The sequence below is a fragment of the Mustela nigripes genome, chromosome 12 (assembly GCF_022355385.1).
Source record: "Mustela nigripes isolate SB6536 chromosome 12, MUSNIG.SB6536, whole genome shotgun sequence".
NCBI lineage: Eukaryota > Metazoa > Chordata > Mammalia > Carnivora > Mustelidae > Mustela > Mustela nigripes.
This window is the reverse complement of record NC_081568.1, coordinates 60,650,421-60,671,530: the sequence shown is the minus strand read 5'-3', so window position 1 is coordinate 60,671,530 and position 21,110 is coordinate 60,650,421. Positions and strand designations below refer to the sequence as shown.

At 36.5% G+C, this 21,110-nt stretch overlaps 1 protein-coding gene across 7 annotated transcripts in view; it reads left to right on the top strand.

Annotated features, from left to right (window-relative positions):
• The window catches only part of FBXW11 (F-box and WD repeat domain containing 11), a 121,900-nt gene that overhangs the window by 65,454 nt on the left and 35,336 nt on the right, over window positions 1-21,110 (top strand). For 5 of the 7 annotated variants that reach the window (XM_059417356.1, XM_059417360.1, XM_059417361.1 and 2 more), the window contains 2 exons: window positions 13,828-13,890; window positions 16,921-17,146. In XM_059417356.1, the coding sequence (XP_059273339.1) occupies window positions 13,828-13,890; window positions 16,921-17,146 (289 nt within the window). The remainder of the gene's footprint in view (window positions 1-13,827; window positions 13,891-16,920; window positions 17,147-21,110) is intronic. The other 2 variants (XM_059417362.1, XM_059417358.1) reach the window with 1 other exon arrangement.

Here is a 21,110-nt window from a genome sequence, read left to right as displayed (position 1 = left end):
TGAAATCAGAAAGGGTTAACCCTCCAGTGTTGTTTTTCAAAATTGTTTTGACTTTTGGGGGCCCTTGAGATTTCGCATGTTTGAGATATATATCTATATATATCTCAAATATATTTATATATTTATATATCGATATATATCTATATATATATATTTCTTTTTTTTAAACAAAATGTTGTTAGGATTTTGTTGGGGATTACCATGTATCTGTAGATTGGTCTGGGTAGTACTGACATATTAATAATATGAAGTCTTGCAGTCCATGAACACAGCATAGCTTTCCATTTATTTGTGGCTTGTTTAATTTCATTGAGCAGCATTTTGTACTTCTCAGGTAGTCAGTCTTATTTTACAAAATTATAAAATGGGAAAAATTATTTTATCTATACCCTAATTTTTATCATTTTTCTCTTCATTAATCTGCATTCCTTCATTAGATCTAAGTTTACTTCTGGTTTAATTTTTCTTTTGTCTGGGTAGTTTTAACATTTCTTATAGTAGAGGTCTGAGAACTTGCCAAATGCAGAGTGCTGGGAGCCAGTGAATTGAAGTATATCAAGAAGGAGGAAATGCTCAATCTTACTGATAGGTTCAGAAATGTGAGCAATAAGAATTGGCTATTGGAGTTAATAAATTGTAAGATGATATCTGTTTTAATGAAAAGAAATGATTAGACAAAGGGAATGAAACTCTATTCAGACATCCATTGACTAAATGCACATTCTCATGGAGCCAGCAATTCTAGGAATTTGATCAAAAGAGGTAATCACTTAATGTAGGCATGAAGGTTTCTTTGCAGTGGTGTGTAAAGTAATAATAAGTTTTTTTTTAAAGATTTTATTTATTTATTTGACAGAAATAGATCCCAGGTAGGCAGAGAGGCAATCAGAGAGAGAGAGAGAGAGGAGGAAGCAGGCTCCCTGCTGAGCAGAGAGCCTGATGTGGGGCTCCATCCCAAGACCCCGGGATCATGACCAGAGCCAAGGGCAGAGGCTTTATAAACACTGAGCCTTCCTGGCACCCCTAAAGTAATAGTAAGTTTAATGTCCATTACTTCCTGTGTTGAGTAAGTAAATTATGAGATGAAGCAAACTGTCAGCATTAAAAAGGAAAATGTAGGTTGTCAGTAACCTAATATATGCATGACACATGGAAAAAGCAGTGATTCAAGAGCATGTTTCACACGGTTTTAATTTATCGTTTTCAGTCTGTGTAGCAAAATGCAAATATTGTTTGTCTTTTTGCAGTGTTTTGGTTGATTTTTTAAATTTTTTAATGTGATTTGGATATTTTCTTTTGTGAAGTGCCTATACAAATGTTTTACCCATTTTTTGTTTGGGTGTATGTGTATGTGTTTTCCTTGTGGATTTGAAGTTTTTTTTTTCCTCTTCAGTATTTCGGATGTATTATCAGTCTCTCAGTCTGTGGATTGCCTTTTTTTTTCTTAAATTTAATTCTTTTAAAAAATTGAGAGATATTTTACATATTGTTAAATTCAGCTATTTCAGTAGTATGCAGTTCAGTGTTGTACCATCAACATCAGTTTTAGAACATTTTAATCGCTCTTTCAGTCTCTTAATAATTCTTTCAGTGAATAGAAACTCTTTATTTTAATATAATTTATTGTATATTTCTTTCTGGTTATTAGTTATGTCCTGTTTAAGAAAGCTTTGCCTTTTCCAAGGTTATGTCCTGTGGTTTCTTCTAAAAGCTTTATCATTTTACCATTACATTTAGATCTGCAATCTATCTAGAATGGGTTTTTTTCCCCCTTGGGAAGAAAGTAGGGCCTTGGTTTTCAGTCAGTTGAAGTCCTAATGTGGGATCTGAGTTTGGATGCTATTTTGTTCTGTTGATCAGTTTTTCTGCCTTTGTCTCTATGTAGCACTGTCTTAGGTACAACAGCTATATAATAGATCTTGATATCTCATAGTGTAAATTCTCAGGTTAGTCCTTCCAGGTTGCCTTGTTTTGTTTTGTTTTTTTTAATATTTCCATATGAATTTTAAAATCAGCGCAATTTTTGGGAGGGGGAAAATGTCTGCTGGGATTTTGATTGGCATTGTGTTGAATTCACCATCTCTTAGTCTTTGAAGTTTTTGATGGGTTTAGTTCTCTTCAGTTTTCTTTAAACAGTATAATCTCTAACTGGTGTTCAGTTAGTGGTAGCTACTATTCTTATAAATGTAATTCATTGCTTTTTAATTTCTTCAGGTAGGTTTTATGTTTGAATCTTAGCTTAACTTACCAAGTTATACTTAAACACAATAATATAAGAAATGACTGTGATGCATTGTGGTATTTCTCTAGCTTTGGCTGACATCACTGATAGATGCTTTTATGTTTTAAAAAAAATGATTAATAGTGGAAGCAAAAAAGGAAAAATATTTTTCTGGTTTATATCCCCTGCACTGACACTGAGCAGTGATATGTTGTAGGTGCTTTTGTACATGATTTTTCTGTTCCTACAATGTAGTGTTATTCCTTCCCTTTAAAAGAGGAAACTGAATGTGAGAGAGAGAAGTCAAGTAACTTACAGGAAGTCAGATAGTTTGTCATTGTCAGAGTGCGGAGTGTGCAGTGGGGGCACTGAGTCTCTACAGGCCTGCTCATTACGCTTCAGCTGACTGACTCCCTCTGTGGTGCCACGACTCCTTGTCTTTTGATCATTCTATTGACTTCTTTGAAAGCACCTTCTTTTTCTGGCTTCCCTTAGTGAATATGAAACATTTGACAAGTTTTACTTTTGTAGTTCTCTTCGAAGTATTAATAATAATTAATAATGCACCAGGAAGCATGGAAGTGCCCATTTGCCACTCCTCTGTTCTCTTTCTTAGGGAGAATCCAGCAGACTTGTATCCTTCTGTTGGACCTTTTTAAACAGTCAAATACTTAATGATATCTTCTTTTATCTAGGTAAATGAATACTTAAAGGGTGATAGGATGACTGCTTTTCTGAAAGTAGATCTTTGTTTCTTTACCACTTTTTATGAGGACCAGGAATTGTGTTGCATGGTTTTTACCCCCCTACGTTTTGAGTCTTTGGTCACTACAGACAATTTGGAAAATATGGGAAAGGAGTAAGCAGAAACAAGGTTACTATTTTTGTCATTACAATTAGTAGGAAGAATATAATAACTTTAGCAGAGATTTATTGTACTTCTGTACTTCAGTCGTGTGCGAGGAATTATCCTAACTGGAAAGAACACAGAGTGAATAACACAGCCCAACATTTCTGCCCTTCGGAGGTAAAATTTGACCAAGGGAGCCCTTATAAGTGCCAGGATTGGCTTCTCCTTTAAATTTTAAGTTTTCTCACTCCCTCTGTCAGGGAGGCCTGTTTCCACTTCAGTTTTCTGGATGAGGAAGCAGGCATACAGAGGTCAAAGGACATGCAGCAGGATCTGACTCCTGCCTCAACATTCAGGAACTAGTTTCTGTTCCCTTAGTGTTCAGCATATGTATCTGGGGTCTTAGCATGGAGTTTTTACTTTCTTACATTTAATTTTAAAAATCACTGTTCCTTATTATTAAAAAGAAATGTGTCTTTTAAGCAAATAGAAAATAAAATACACAGATAATATTGTTAGCATTTCCACACCTTTTCTAGATATTGTTCTAAATAAATATAAATTTTATTCATAAGGATGGAACCATACAGACATTATTTTGAAGCCCCCCCCCTTTAAATTTAAAATATACTTTAGACCTTCTTTCATGTCATGTTCTTCTAAGTTAGTTTTCCCTTATCTTTAGACAGGTGAGTATAACTTTCACAGTTTCTGACATATCTGCATAACATTTTTTTCTTTTATGTGCTGCACATGTTTAAAAAATCCTTCTTCTAAAGAATTAGAAAAGAGGACCGTATCACTGCATGACTGAAAAATCAAAGGCATTTGCTGAGACTATATGAAATTTTAGCCAGATACTGTTTGTTATAGTACACTGAACAGGGGGCCAGCTCCTTCTGTTCAAAACAGACAATTGAAAGTATTAATGAGATGTAAAAATACCTTTTGGTATAATTAGAAGAATCAGAAGAAAGCTAAAAAGGTGGTAACTTCTGCGGTAAGGGATTCATTGTACTTTAATACCTTAACCAGGGGTTTTCAGTGCTTTTAAGTATTTTCACAGCAAGAAGTAAAATTTACGTTTAGAACAGTAAAAAATTTACATTCAGATCTAGTATATGTGAGCATGTGTTTATGTGTAATTTATATGTATGTACACGTATACCTATTTATATATATGTTTTATATATATGTATTTGTGTGTATACAACATAACATATACTCCTAAGTCACCCCAATGTATGCTGTATTACCTTGTGAAATGTAAGACAATGGGGGAGGGTGCCTGGGTAGCTCAGTCAGTTGAGTGTCTAATGCATGATTTTGGCTCAGGTTGTGATCTTGGGGTCATGAGTTCCAGTTCTGTGTTGGGATTCTGTGCTTTACTTGACTGCTTAACAGGGAGTCTGCTTGAGATTCTCTCTCTCCCCCTTCTCCCCCTGCCACTCATACTCATGCTCTCCTTGCTCTCAACTAAATAAATAAATAAATCCTTAGGAAAAAAAGAAATCTTAAGACAGCATGGATTGTAGGAAATGCCATTATTTTATGTAGCGTTCAGAAAAAATCCTATCTTTTTAATTCAAAGATGCCGTTGATTATAAGAAATATCTCAGTTTCAGAGATTAAAATGAAAAAAGTGAAAAAATGTATGTTAGAATTGATAAAAGAGAGGATGTACATTGTGTTCTATTTCATTTTTTTAAAATGCTGGTTATCCATTAAATTGATACTATAAACCACAACAGGTTGCAAACTGCAATTTGAAAACATAATGAATCCTGACTCCTCTACTTTTCATAAAGATTAGTATGCATGAATTTTAGATGTAGGTGTAAAAAGGTAAAGTAAAAACTTCTAGGCTACTACTATATGGGAGAATATGACTTTAGGAGAAGAGATATTTCTTAAGCAGGATATAGAAATCACAAATTATAATAAAAGAAACAATGAATAATTAAATTAATTAAATTAATAATTAAATAATTATAAATAAATTAAATAATTATAAATAAATAAATTAAATAATTAAATTAATTAAATAATTAAATTAATTAAAATTACTTCTCTTTATCGAAAAACACCATTGAAAGAATGAAAAGTTAAACCTCAGATAAAGAGAAGACCTTTGCAATAAACATCTTTGAAAAGGACTGATTCTAGAATATACAAAGAATTTCTAGATATCAGTAAGAAAAGACTGGTTAAAAAAAGTCAAAAGCTTTCTTAAAAATTTTATTTATTTATTTGATAGAGAGAGAGCACAAGTAGGCAGAGCGGCAAGCAGAGGCAGAAGGAGAAGCCGGCTTTCTGCTGAGCCGGGAACCCGATGTGGGGCTCGATCCCAGGACCCCGGGATCATGACCTGAGTCAAAGGCAGAAGCTTCACCAGCTGAGCCACCCAGGCCCCCATAGTTAAAAGGTTTTTTAAAAAAACTTGTATTTGCTTTTATTTTATGCCATATTTATTCCTGGGCCACAAGTTTTTGTTTCTTCAGTTTATTTTTGGGATATCTTTTTTTTTTTTTCTTTTTTAAGATTTTATTTATTTATTTGACAGAGAGAGAGAGAGAGAGATCACAAGCAGAGAGGCAGAGAGAGGGGGGGAGGCAGGCTCCCTGCTGAGCAGAGAGCCCAATGTGGGGCTTGATCCCAGGACCCTGAGATCATGACCTGAGCTGAAGACAGAGGCTTAATCCACTGAGCAACCCAGGTGCCCCTTCTCTGCAACCTACCTCTTCTGATTTAGGAACAGTTCGCTTGTTTTCAATAAAAATCACCTCAATGTGGCAGGGTCTGTTCACGTGTGGATTAATCTGGCCGTGAGCTCTGTAAGTTCTGTGCCACATCTTGGGGGCTTTGTTTACCTGGATGTGCTCAGTGACCAGAGAATGTACATCTAAACCCTTTAGTTCAGCATTGCTCTCTGCATTTTTAAGCATATGTGATAAAAATTCAGTACTCTTTTGGGCCACCAGCCCTGTATCTAGCCCCCCACTGTTTGGCCTGGACATGCCTAATAACTCTTTGCTACCACGGTAGCAATGGAGTGGCACGCATTGTTTCTGTCAAGTTCATCCTTCCACTACCTTGTGGCTTTTTGGTGGATATGCGTACTTTTGATGGCCTTAGCAGTTTCACAGGTCTTTTTAAAGTGAATATGAAGATTTGAATCTCTTGATTTGCAGCTCTTGATTTGCATGGTTTTGTGGGGTTTTCTGGGTAACGTGAATAATGAACCATTTTCAAAGATCAGCTTAGGCCACTTACAGAAATACCTGGTTCAAAACTTTAAAGTGTCACTTTACAAAAGAAGGTACCCAAATGATTGATAAATTTGGGAAAAGGTGTTCAACATTATTAGTCATCAGGCAAAGATATTGAGCCACAGAGAGATACTACTAAACACCCAGCAGAGTGTTAAATTAAGCAATGACAACAACAAACAAAAAAAAAAACCCAAACCAAGCAAAAAAGTACACTCCATACCTGGTTAAAGAACAGCTAGAACTCACATACACCACTGGTGGGAGTGATTATTAGATAGAATTACTTCGAAAAACTTGGTAGTATAAATACTACCCTGGTGTAGACCCAATAGAAATACATACCCATCTACACCAGCAGATATGGCAGAATTATTTTAAATGCCAAAAGTAGAAGTTTTCATTAGCAGTAAAATGAATAAATAACTTTTGAATTAATATATAGCAGTTTTTGAAAAAGAATGAACTGCCGCTGAATTTAAAAACCTCAAATCATAATAAAAGAAGCCAGACTCAAAGAGTATATATGATATGAATCTGTTTATATAAGTTCAAAAATGAATCTATGACTCTGCTGATATTAAAAAGATAGTGGTTAAAAAAGAAAGATAGTGGTTACCTTTAGGCATTAATGGCTGAGAGGTAATAGGAGGGAAGTGATAGGAGGGAAGTATTTGAGGCCCTGGTGATGTTCTTTATGTTGATCTGAGTACTAGTTACACATGAGAATTAAGCCCTTTATTATATTATACTTCAGTATGAACTTTTAAAAAAGAATTAAAAATTTCTCTTGTGTTTTTAAGTGATATTCTCTTGTTGGACATTTACATTGTTTTCTGTTTTTCCATGTTATAAATTGTTGTAGCTACTATTTTATATACGTCTCCCAATTCCTTAGGATAAATTGCTGTAAGTTCAATTATGTCCAGTGTTACGCAGTACCTTTTGAAGTTATATATTGATAAATGGTCTCTGAAATGTAACAATTTATAATCCTACCAGAGAGCCCAATTCCTGTACAGTATATGGTAATAAAAGTTACTAACTTTAGTAGGTGAGAAATTGCATCTCTTTTTTGTTGTTGTATATGTTCATTTTTAATGGCCATTTAAATTTCTAGTTTAGAAGTATCTGTACTTACTCTTTGCTTATTTGGCTATTAAGAACTTCGTTTTGGTTTTCCCATTTATTAGAAATCTGTGTATAGTAAGTTATTTATCATACATTGTAATATGCCCCCAGTGTATTTGTTTTTAAACTTCATTGGTTATGATTACGATTATTGATTAGTTTGAATTTTAATGTAATCAAGCCTACATTTATTTCTGTGTTTGATATCCTGTTTAGACAGCCTTTCCTGTGTTCCATGAATTTAAAAAAAAAAAAAGCTCCTGTATGCTTGCTTTTAGGAGTTTTAGGGTTATAGTTTTTCACATTTGATTCTTTATATCTATAGTATGTATATTGGAATGTAATATGAGGTAGCATTTTAGCTTTTATTTTTAATACTTTTTTTTTTAAGTTATCCCTTTCTCAGCAATTCAAAGCTCAAACTTTATCATATACAAATTTGTAAGTATAAATGAGTCTGTTTTTGGACTTTCTGTTTTGTTTCATTGATATTGGCTTTGCCAATTAAAGTACAACACTGCTTTAATTATTGTAGATTAAAAAATATTTTTAGTATCTAAAATTTAGTATCTAAAATTTTTAGTATCTAAAAGAGCATTTTCCTCTTTTAAAAAATAATTGGTGGTGAAGAAAGGAAGAAAAATTTTATCCTGTATTCATTTTTCCGGATACTTCAGTGTGATCTTGTTATGTGAGGTCAGTAATGGCAAATACCTACTTAGACATTTGAATGGAACTGTAGGTTAAATAAAATGATGTAGCAGTGATTTCTCACAACCTCCCAATGAATTTGTATTTTTAATTCTTATTTTAATTATATTGTAGAAATAAAACAATTGGTTTGTTCCTGTATTTTGGTATTTGTGTGGAGGGACAGGAAGGTTTTTGTTTGAGCTATATTTGACGATGGTGAGGTGTTGTTTTAAAAAGTCATGTATGCATAGATGTATTCGTGGCTCTCTTCTTTCTGAATTACAGGATTAGTATGAGAGAAGGGACTGCTTTTTTGGACAAGCTTGTCTCTTCTTTTTCCAAATGAATATTTCTGCCTCTTCAGTGATCTCATTTCCTAGCAATGTGTTGGTAAGATTTAGGTTTAAGGGTGCAGCATCTAATGCCAGATTAAGGGCCTGGGTGGAATTAACAATAGCAACACAAACGTGTTTGCATTGTTTGCACCAGTCATTGTTCTGTTTATCTTTGGAATTTCAGGTACATAGTAACTGGTAAACTATATTTTGATGTTTCTGCTTGCCTGATTTTAAATATACAATAATCTGTTCCTGATTTCTAACTGAAATTTCAGATTTCATCTGTGGCCCAGGATGCTCTATCAGTTTTGGTATTTTTTGTTGTTTTCTTTAACGTCCCGTGGAAAGTCAGGTGTTTGATTATTTTTGTTTGGTCTTTGTGATTTGTCTCAAAGACAAAAAGGTGTTTTAAACTAAAAAAAAAAAAAAAAAAAAAAATTGTAACTTTTTTCCTTGATGTATTTTGTGGAATTTTATATTCAGTATGTAAAAGTTTGCCTTAAGCTCTTCATAAATTATGCCTTTTAGAGATTATTTTTTAAAAGATTTTTATTTATTTATTTATTTGACAGAAAGAGAGAGATCACGCGAGCGTGCCGCATGCACACAAGCAGGCAGAGTGGCAGGCAGAGGCAGAGAAAAGTAGGCTCCTTGCTGAGCAAGGGGCCCCATGCGGTACTTGATCCCAGGACCCTGGGATCATGACCTGAGCCGAAGGCAGCTGCTTAACCGACTGAGCCACCAAGGTGTCCCGCCTTTTAGAGATTTTAAAAAACTTATTGTCACTCAGTCATCTGACTTGAATATTGTTCTCCTTAATTGTTCTCCTTGTACAATTAAGATTGTTGCTTTCCTTTAATTTGAATTTTCCTGTACTGTGTTTGCTCATTCCTTTTATTTACCCTTTGTGATTTTTGTTATGCTAACCGTTGTGGGCAGGACAATGCCCAGATTCAATTTCATTTTATTAAAATTTCCTGGTTGCAGGCCATTAAATTAATTTCATAGGCTACAACCAGCAGTTGGAAGACAATGGAAAGTACATGGATTTCTGAGTAGAACAGACCTAGATCTGAGTCCTGCATCTCTCGTATACTGTGTGACTCAATCACTTACTTAATTCTCTGTTCTTCAGTTTTTTACTGTAAAATTGCAACATATACATTCATATTTTTTCTGAACATTAAAAGACAATGAATGAAACAAGCCTAGGTTAGAAACCTAATAAAGTGAGGTAGGAACATTTTGCATTATGTAACTGTCATTCTTAATGTCTTAAATCCCCAAATTTTAAAACAGTAGAGAAAACGGCAGAATGTTCCTGTGTTTTCCAGATCCTTTGTAGGGTTTTTTTTGTTTTTGTTTTTGTTTGTTTGTTTGTTTGTTTGTTTTTTTGGTTCCTCTCAAGAGTAAAGATTCTTTTTGTGCGAAAATCTTACAATGTATAAGCATTTCTCATCAGGAAACTCATAAGGTAGAGTTTGCAGCTTTTTTAAAGTAGGAAATTTATTCCTCTTACATAACTCTTGAAGTAGAGGATTTTCCAAGTGAAATATATTCTGTGTTAGTTGGTGGCACCTACTGGCAAAGATATATCACTGCTTAGAGCTTTTTGTACCTGTACACAGACTCACCTCATGTAGTAAGTAGTCTGGGAAGGATGGTGGGGAAGAGGAGAGGAATATATTCTGTTTACCAAAGTGGTCATTTCCTTTGTCTCCCAGAAGCACTGGTCCAGTGAAGTGGGAAGGAGGAGGATTAGGCCACATATTGCCTTAGTCCAGTGTTTGCCAATATGTGCTGAGCTATTGTTAAAATCAGGTATTATTATGAAAGGGAGGTGTCCATGTCCAACAAACTTGGGAAAGCTAGGTTAAACTATCTTAACCTGACTGGTACTTATGAGACATTTCTGAGCCTTTAGTGTCTTAATGAAATGAAGTGTATTTTAACCTTGGCGTGGGGGAGAGCCAGGTGTGTTTGTAGAGTATGCGTTTGTCAAACTTTATTAGACCCTGGGGTCCTTTTTTGTATGAGCATCGAGATAGCACCTGAAATGACCAATAGTCATTTCAGTCACGTCAATAGTCCTGGCTGCTTCTTCCTAGATTGTGTCTTTCTTTGGCAGTGGTATCAGGATACGAAGGTCTGCATTTTTATTTACATGTAATGCTGCTTGGTAGTTGCAGGAAGAAAGAGATGATGATGAGAAGGGTAGGAAGTGAATAAGTCAGGTTGGTATTTCAAAGAACTTTCCTTTCCCAGAAGTGTTGGAGAATTAACGAGGGTTTCAGCTTTCAGATTGGCTTAACTCGGTTTCATCAGAGTGTGGATGTAGGAAAACACCTTCCTTTTCTTTTGGCAGACTCATTGTTTTTCTTACCTCACCCTTGAATCTGTGACCTTGTGTTTGTTTTAATCTTCAAGGAGTGAAAGTTCAAGTGCTTCAGAGAAATTGTGGCTCTTAAAAGAGAATTTTCTATTCGTGACATCCCTCCTATTCTCACAGTCCCATGTTGTAGGCTGAGAAAGATGGGAATAGGAGAGGAATACATTATACCTAGCAAAAGTGGGTATTGCCTTGATCTCTCAGAAATATTTGTCCAGTAAAGTGGGAGGAGGAAGGGACTATGCCATGTTAATGTCCTAGTCTAATGTTTGCCAGTATGTGCCGAACTATTATTAAGAGATGTAAAAGGGGATATCCAGGTCCAACAAACTTGGAAAAGCTGGATTAAACTAATTTAGCAGGTATAATTACAGGACATTACAGAGCCTTTAGTATCTTAATGAGATAGCTTGTGACTGTGTGTGTGAGGGGATGGGGAAGGGAGAGGAAAACAAAGGGGGCAAGCTTGAGAGGAGAGAGCGTGTACAGGAGCATACAGCATTTGTCAGACTTGATGACTACACCCTGCGATCCTTTTCACTGTGAGCATCTCTTGTGTCGCCGGGAATCGTCTTTGGAAATGATCCTCTAATCAGTGTAGCTTGAGAGCAGCATCTTCCCTTTGGCATCTTCTGAAGGCGATATAAAAGACGTCACAAAGATATGTACGATGAGGGAGCTATTCCAGCCACCCTAAGGCTTTATTAAATACAATCTTATTAAAATTGTATATCTTTATTCACTTTTATCAGACCTTAAGAGAATAGTAGCCATTTTTATCAGAAGGGTTGTTTCTTTCTCAGCTGCTTAAACAGGCACCATTTCTCTGTTTTGGAATGAATGAAAGGAAGAATCAATTAAACTGTAAAGAAGGTTGTTCCTTGTGTAGTCCGTGGGGACTTCTTATTTGCTCCCTGAGTGAGGAAGATATTTGGGTAGCTTAGGTCAGAATAATAGTTCTGGTGGCTTCAGATTCCTGTATAACAAAAGTTTTTAGTTTAAAATACTATATTTATGCAACCTTCATACGTGTTCTGGGGTGCCTGAAGACAGGGGCAGGGACTTCCCATCTCTCTTCTACTTTATATACTTCACTTATCGTGTTTCCAGTAATGCTTTCTTCTTGTCACTCTCTTAGAACCCAGGACATTGTGACCTTGCAAAGATGGCTTTGTGACTACCAGTCGGACCCAGAAGATATGTACTGAGTCACTGTTCCCCTTTATTTACTCTGCTGCCAGCTTTATTAATCCCAGGTCCTTGTAGATAGCAGTAAACGGGAAATTACACGGAGAGAGAAATAGTACTTTTGTTTTTCTATTCTCCATTGTCTTCTTCCCATTCAAGATCATTTATCTCTCTGCACTCTAGACCTGTTTTGGCCCCTTGGACACATGGCTGTCCTCTCAAGCTCATAGTTGGCTTTCTCATACAGGGACCCTGGGTCGTCTCCTCCTCTCCCCAATTGTAGACCCTGGGACTGTGGGGCTCTTAAGATTTTATTGAGGGAGCCAGTGGATTTTCTCTATATGCAGCCATCTGGAGCTATTCTTTCAAAGTCTGAGGTTATGAAAGTATGAGAGGATAACAGTTGGGGGAAAGTAGTATCTTCAGAGCAAGGCGTGAACTGATTTTTTGGGATTCCAGTTACACACCAAGCACTGTGCTGGGGAGTCTCAGTCCTCACAACACTTTTATATGGTTTATATTTGTCCGTGGGAAAAACAGCTTGCTCATGATTGATGAGCAACACACTGATGAGTGACCAGATTGTAATTTCAACTTCTCTCTGGTTTCAAGGCCTTTGACTTTTGTAGTACATCATACTGTGTCCCTCATCAGAGCTAGCTGTGTGTGACCTACAGAACACTAGTGTTCAGCAGTGTTTCTTCTGTCATTTACCCACATTGGGTTTTCAAACAAATTGTTTGAGAATACTGTGTGGGTTTTATGACTTGAAGAAAATAAAGGAAAAATAGGGAAATTTGGGGAGATAGGCTTATTCCCAAGGCAATAAACAGAATCTTGTAAACATTGATAACTTTAACAGGTCTGCAGGATCCCTTTGAATACTACTATGGAATGCTATAAAGTTTTTACCTTAATCTTAGAATTTTAGGCTTGGAAGGAATCTTAGAGGGACGTAAATTGTTATCCCTTTCAGAGCACAACTCTTCCACTTTCCCCTCTCATTAAGTTTCCATTTAGCTATTAGGTAGGAGCTTCAAAAGGGAAAATCCAATCATGTATAATCTCTAGTTAATGGGCATCTATTGAGCGACTAGGTCACAGAAAGAATAATTACACAGTGCCTCTTTGTGCAGGAAACACAAAAATCAAAAGCTAATGCATTCCCAAGGCAAGCCAGATTGTTACTGGCTACCAGCATCCTCCTCTTCAGGGAAAAAGTTGGGGCACACACCATGCTTGCTAAGGGAGATTGAAAAGCTGGTCCAGAAAAACAAGGTTATCAAGGGAGGAAAGAGAAAAGGAGAGAGGGCTTCTGGCAGTCCTAATTGCCAATGATGGTTGGGATGGTTTTCTGAATAGCAGACATTCTAGTAAATGTTTTGAGCAATCATCAAGAACTTATTGAGTCTCTGGGGCTTCTTGCCACATAAGTTAAAAAAATAATAGCAGACGACTGAGGTAGAGTCTCAGCCCCAGCCCCGTAATTCAGCCTGTTTTCTAAGCATGCCCAACCTTCATAAATAAAGACTTCATGCTTCCTTTTGTCCAGTCACTAACTGTCCTGATTTATGACAGATGAGCACAACCCTCTTGACCTAAAACGGCGTGTGTTAGTCACAAGCCAAACAGCTCTTGGGTTTGTGTCGGTACATTCTAGTTTGGGATTTCAAAATTATATTTTGGTGTAGTTATTTAGGATTTGCAAAACTTGGCATAATTCAAATAACCTGTTTTTCCCCCCTTAGAACACTTCAGTTATGGAGGATCAAAATGAAGATGAGTCCCCAAAGAAAAATACCCTTTGGCAGGTAGGAATGACGCGGCACAGATAAGGTAGCAGTTGACTTACTGTAGATAAGACGCTCCCTCCACTCCTGTTCACAATAAAAACAGGTGCCAAGCATTTTCCTTTGTGCATTTTTACTAATTTTGGAATCCACCCTATTTATTTTCTGTTCTTTTGGGAAAGAAGTGTCATTACGAATAGTAAAGAGTTTTGGAGTTATTACAAAGATTCTGAAGTGTCTGTAGCCTAAGATACTCAGTTTATTGCCACGGGCTAAGCCGAAGATGGTGTCCTTTTTCACCAGAATAGTACCGTGCCATACCAGTATATGCTTTGGTGACTTAGTCTTGCTACCCTCACCTTTCTCCCCCATTTCTTGTTAGTTTGCCCTTTTCTTTTAAACTCCCTTTTCTTCCCTTCTGACTCTGTTTTAGTCTACCCGGTCTCCTCCCAATCTCCCAGGGATGTGTGTGTGTGTGTGTGTGTGTGTGTGTGTGTGTATGTGTGTGTTGTGTGTGTGTTTTGCCAGGGGCGGGGGGTGTGCCAATGGGATATAAAGTTTCATGATTTGATCCTTTCATCAACCATTATGGTACAAATAACTTTTCCTTTCATAAAGATACTTCAAAGGCAAAACAAACCTGAATATGAAGAGAATAAAATAAAATATTCTCTGGGTTCATTTTATTTGAAACAAAAGGAGTAAATAAGTTAGTAAGAATAAAGTATGCCAACAAATTTAAGATGAAATGAAACAAAGTAAAGCAGTGCCAGGAAGATGCTTCTGGTCCCAGCAGGTGGTTAGAAGTAGAAATGTAAAATGTGCTGTAGAATTCTGCATTTGCCACTCTTTGGGGGAACTGTGTGCAGACTGACTTCTGTTCCTCTTTCACATTTGGTATTTTCCGATAGGATTCTCTTCATTTACTATTGATTTTTCAACTCACAGTGGCTCTGAACACTTGGCTTTTGGTTTTTCTTTAATAAGTTCTTTCAGTCAACTAGTTAACGGTATGCTAGTGCTGTAGGGAAGCTAGGTGGTTAGGAACCCTTCTGTCGATGAAATAATAACCCTTTTGCTTATCAAATGAGATAACCTTTTGCTTATCAAAAGTGAAAGTATTTTTTAAATTATATAGCAGTACACAAATGCAAGTTGTTACCATTACATCTAACCTGTTATGAAAGCAATTATTTTGGCAAGTTATAAAGAACAAGATATAGAAAGAAAAGAGGAAGCTCTTTTTCTCCAGATTAGGTACTTTCAGCATTTTTGTGCATATCCTTTACTCTGTCTTTGTGTGCTCCCCTTCACACAAATAACTAATTATAATGCTATATAAAATTCTGCATCTTTCTTTTTGTTCCTTAACATTGTTTCCTAAACATGTTTTCTTGTTACTAAAATCTTACTTTATAAATCTAATTTTAATGGCTATATTATAGTCCTCTGTGTAGATGCATTATTATTTGCTTTAACCATTTGCCTGTAGTTGGGCAGTTATTTCTAATTTTTCTGTTATAACGTTATGGTGAACACCCTTATACTTTAAAGTAGCAAAAATGCTCCTTATACCAACAGATATTCACCACAGTGAGGAATTTTCATTTTTTCTGACTGTTTTGAATGTTGAGTTTTAAGGTCTGTTAGAGAGAGGTCTTATTACAAGCAGCATCAACAATTGCTGTTCAGTGCTGCCCTCTGGTGGTACCCAGTGTCAGTGAGCTGACACTCACCCAAATGACAAGGGAAAAAAACATTCCTAGAGAAGGAAGGTGATAAGATAAATGGGGTGGGAGCTGAATGCTTTCCGACTGTGTAACTCTAAATGTGGACATAAAAACTTGCTTCACGCAGGTATGATGTATAAGATTTTTATAAAGCTCTTGGTTCTTCCTGTGTAAAACTTCTGTGATAAGCTCCTAATAGAATTAATGCATGTTCATAATATAACTCTTAAGTTCCCAAAATTCTCTTCTCTGCTAGTCTTTTTAGTATTACACATGAAGGGGCTATCAAACGAGTGATGGGCAGATAGCTTGGCAAATGTTTGACCAAGGCATGGAGGTAATTTTGTTTTTAAGCAGGGATGTTACAGAGTCCTACAGCATCAGTGGCAGTTGTGGCTTCAGTCTAGGGATTCTGATTTTGGGAGGGGGGAGCTGTTGTCAGATGCAATGTATGTAGTTTTCATTTGTAGAACAATATGCTGGTTTTACGCAAGGACCATGTAGATTTGATGAGAAATACACAGTTAGTGTAGGAGTTTCTAAGGATCATTTCAGGAATATGTATGTGGTTTGCTCTGGGTCACTTCTGGAGTAGGTGATCAAAAAAGGGAGTGAAAGTCTAAATTTTTTTTGCCAGCATTTTAGTAGCCCTGGAAACAATTTGGAGATGGATTCAGTTTTTAGACTGAATTGCTTTCAGGTTTCTTCATTAGATAGACCAGTGGTTTTCAAAGAGTGGTCTCTAAAGTGTGTTCTCTGGACCAGCAGCATCAGTACCACTTGGGAACTTGTTAGCAATGCAGATTCTCAGGCTGCATTCCAGACCTGTAGAATGAAGACATCTGTGGTGGAGCCAGACAGTCTGTGAGTTAGGAAGCCCTCTTGTTACTCTGATGCACACAGGTGTGAGACCATTGGCATAGATGAATATAGCATTGACTTTGGTCTTTGGGGAAGTAAAACAAACAATCCTTGCTTCTTGGTCAAGTCGAGCAAGTTTTTTAAGATGGTCATCTCCAGTGTGAGTTATCTAATAGCCACATGTTTTTTGAATAAGCTTTGGAGAATGATGACATGAGACACCATTTAGCTGTTAAATAGCTGTAAATTTGACATTTACTTTAGAGACTAATTTGAGGACACAGGCCCTGAAGACATTTTAAATTACTTCATGAATTAATGAAGGAATGAGTTTGGCTTTAAGGTATAACTAGCATTTTAAGATTAAATGCACAGGGTAAGAAATGTTTCTGATGAAATATTAATTAGATTTCTTTTCCTTATCAAACTAATTAATTTTTTCTTTATTTTTCTAAAATAGATAAGTAATGGAACATCATCTGTGATCGTCTCCAGAAAGAGGCCATCAGAAGGAAACTATCAAAAAGAAAAAGACTTGTGTATTAAATATTTTGACCAGTGGTCTGAATCAGATCAAGTGGAATTTGTGGAACACCTTATTTCACGAATGTGTCATTATCAGCATGGACATATTAACTCTTACCTGAAGCCCATGCTGCAGCGGGACTTTATCACCGCTTTACCAGGTAACTGTCCTTGTGTTTTAAAAGGCTGAGCAGTGGAAGAATGTCCAGCCCAAGGGCCTAGGTGGAGCTGAGTCGGTATTTGTAAAATGAATGAATGAGTACAGTGTGATTACAGTGTGAGTTTCTTTGGGATCCATACTGTATTTTAATATATGGCACTTGAAAAGGAGTTGCAGTGTAGCATCTCTATAGGAAGTGTAGGCGGTTTCTGCAATTAATGTGTTGGTCTTTGGTCATATTATTGTTTTATTTAATGAGTTAATGCTATGTGGTTAGTTTCAATGTAGTCTATATATACTCTGTATTTTGCTTTTATAAGTAATTTAAAAAATACATGAGGCAATTTATCCTACAGTGTTTGTGTTTAAGAAATGTCCTAAAGTTTAGGATGATCCTTTGTACTTGAAGTGACATTTAGGATAGGGAATGGCAAAAATGTATGGGAAAAACTGATGGCACGTCTTTATCACATCTTTTGAAATCTATTTCTGCATCTTCTCCCTCACTGTTTCTCCCTCTCTCCCTCTCTCTTTTTCCCTATCTTCCCCACACCCACATATTCCTGGATAAGTTTACTTTGATTTTAAAAAAAAAAAAAAAAGACTATTTTTTTTGGAGTAGTTTTAGGTTTATAGTAAGATTGGATGGAAAATACAGAGAATTCCCATATTTTCCATATCTTCACCCCAGCCCCCTATCACCATCCCATCCAGTCTCCCCAGTATTAACATCCCATCCAGAGTGGCTCATTTGTTATATAACACATAGGCCTATATTGACACATCATCATCCGCCAAAGCCCATACATTACATTAGGGTTCCCTCTTGGTGTTTTACATTCTGTGGGTTTGGGCAAATATGTAATGACATGTATCTATCATTATGATTCCTATAGAATAGTTTCACTGCTTTAAAATCCTCTGTGCTCTCCCTATTCCATCTCCCTTTGATTTTTTATTTTTCATTAATTCTCTCTTTTGTCTCTATTTATCCCTCCTCCTCCTCTTTCAATTTTAGATGTAAATTTGGCTAGGTAAGATAGATTTCACTTCTGAAGAGAATGGTAGCCAAAATGTTTTCTTCTAATATGGTCAGTGTAGTCTAGAGGGTATAACTGCTCTGCCAGGGTGGACCTAGAAAAATGGCCAGGGATCAGACAGTGCCATTGCCACCAGCCCTAACCTGTTATATCTTCTGGACAGCTCTTTAAGGAGTAGCTCTGCCCTTAGCCTATCTGTGATTGACCGTGCATCAGGACTTCATATTCTAAGGATTTCCACAACAAATAGGACCTGGGCTCAGGTCTCAGGGCAGCTTCGAATTTCTAATCTTTCTTCTAAAACGTGTTAGTTTACTTTCTACACTGGGAGTGTTTAAGGATATTTGAGAGTTAGCTTAGAAAATTTTGACTTTCCTGTTGTTTTTATGCTGAAATGTAGCATTGTTTGCCCCATTTCATGCATTAAAATTTCTAGAAAAGAAAACAAGAATCCTCTCTTTCTAGAATTGTATAGTCTTTAATTGCTAAGAGGGATCTCAGCCATCACTTAATCCTCTTTTTTTTTTTTTTTAAAGATTTTATTTATTTATTTGACAGAGATTACAAGTAGGCAAGAGAGGCAGCAGGGAGAGAGAGGAGGAAGCAGACTCTCTGCAGAGCCGAGAGCCCGATGTGGGGCTCGATCCCAGGACCCTGGGATCATGACCTGAGCCGAAGGCAGAGGCTTTAACCCACTGAGCCACCCAGGCACCCCAGTCCTTTCTCATTGTATAGACTGGAAATCCCGCGATCAGAGAAACTGCATGAGATGGCAAAGATCATATGTCTTGGTTATTGTGTTGATTATGTGGGTCATGGTGGGGGCTGGTTCAAAAGTTAGTGCAAAGGCTAAAATCATTGAGGTTAAGATTATTCTGGAAAATCCCTTAAATTGGCCCTAAGTATAGAATACATGTTTACAGCCCAGTTCAGTAATAATTACTTTTACGTAGGAGAGAGAGAAACAGATAATGGTTTTAACTGTATGAGAGGGAAGGAGGGTGAGGGGGTCAGGGAGAGGGAATTACAGGCGGGTGTAAGTAAGGTGAGCGAGCCTGTGGTGCGGTGTCCCTGGTGTGTGCGGTGCCAGGACTTACAGCCCTTGTGGCAGCCAAGCCTTTTTGGATTCACATTGCATCTCACATCAAGAAAAGATAGGGCAGTTTTTAAAGTGGATGATTGTATTTGTTCTTCAACAATGCTTTTAACTAAATGAAGTTATGCCTTCATTTTTCTCAGGAAAATCTGTTGTTTCTTTCTTTCTTTTCTTTTCTCTCTTTTTAAAAAATTTTTTATTTTTTTGCTTTCTACTGTTTGGGTTTTATTTTATTTTTTTGCCTGTAATTTGCTTCTCAGACATCTTAGAGTCCCAACTCACCTTATATGTTTACAGAATATCCACCAGGTGGCACTGTTGAAGTTCTCTTGCTTTGCAGAGTGTAGTTCAGAGGCAACCCCTTTTCTTGGGGAGTATACGGTCTTGGACGAGAGACGGAACAGATGAACATGTGTTATGTATATAAATATGGTTAGTATAATTGCATACAATTCAGTTTTCATTACAGCGAATTTTAAGGCATTGTCCATATCTCTGTTAAAGTAGAATTTTGTGGTATTGAATATTACATGAAATGAATGGACCATTGGCTGGGACATGGAAATATTTTTGTTAAAACGCTATTTGTTTTAACAGGATTTGATCTGAACATATATACATATGTCAGGATATATCATACATATGAATCTAATAGCTGGGGACAAGCTGGCCTAGTTGATTGTGTTCGTGTCGAGTAGACTTGGATTAAAACTGGCGTTGGTTCCTTAACACAGACCCTGCTTTAAGAGTATTAGGGAAGAAACAGGTCTATGTGTATGTTCATACATAAATTTAATAATGTGTGGAGCAACTTACTAATCACTATTCTAATTTGGTGTTTAACTTTTATTGTAGATGATCTTGAGTTTGAAGTTTTACTCTGTTGAAATTGTCAATCTAAGACTTTTTTTGATTGTAGAATCCATTAATTCTATAAAAGTTGTCTATAGTTCTCGCTTTTAAATGCTTACTGTGAATATCATACCTGTCAGTATAAAGAAAATGGAAAATGTTTGTGGTCTCTGGCTCCTTTTGGTTCAGTGGAAAAAGTGATAATTATGATATGCTTTTCTAAAAATCATGGTAAATGTTTAGTCTGCAATGTCAATTTCTGCAGGCTAAGTTTGTGGTTTGTGAGAACTGTTGTTAAAGGGAAAATTTATACCATTTGAAGTAGAGGCAGATTGTACTTCAAAGAGGATGATAAGCACTGGCGATCCTTTTGGTGAGGTATCTAAGCAATTAAGAATTCTGAAACACTTAGCTTCCTGGCTGTGGTTTATTCATTTGTCTTATCCCCAAGTAAGGGTGATAAACTGTTAGGGACTGTAAATGTGACAGACTAGATCAAAGGTCCTGGGAGATGAGGAAGGACCAGAGCATAGCTATGGCTTTTTAGGCTGGATACAGGGCCAAAGACCAGCATGACAGAGGGGAGAGAGCTTGGGTCTTGAATTTACACAGCCTCTAAGTTTGAATCCCAACCCCTGCACTTAATAGTTCTATGAACCCAGTTTTTGGAGCCTCGGTTTCTTTTATGTGTGGGAATAATAATAATAATAATAATACTTCATGGGATATTATGAAGATTAAAAACAATGTACATAATATGCCTGACATGTGGTGGGTATTCTGGGGATAGTAACTTTAAAAAGGGAAAAAAAAAGTCTTGGAGAGGCAGGAAACACCTGCTTCTCCAGAGGTAATGATTTGTTGCCGGGAAGTTTTAATTATTCACCCACTAATTTCTGAATTGATTCATCCTGACATCATATAGGTAGGTGTTTACACCACTTTGTCGGTACAACTAAATATTGGGCTTTGTGACC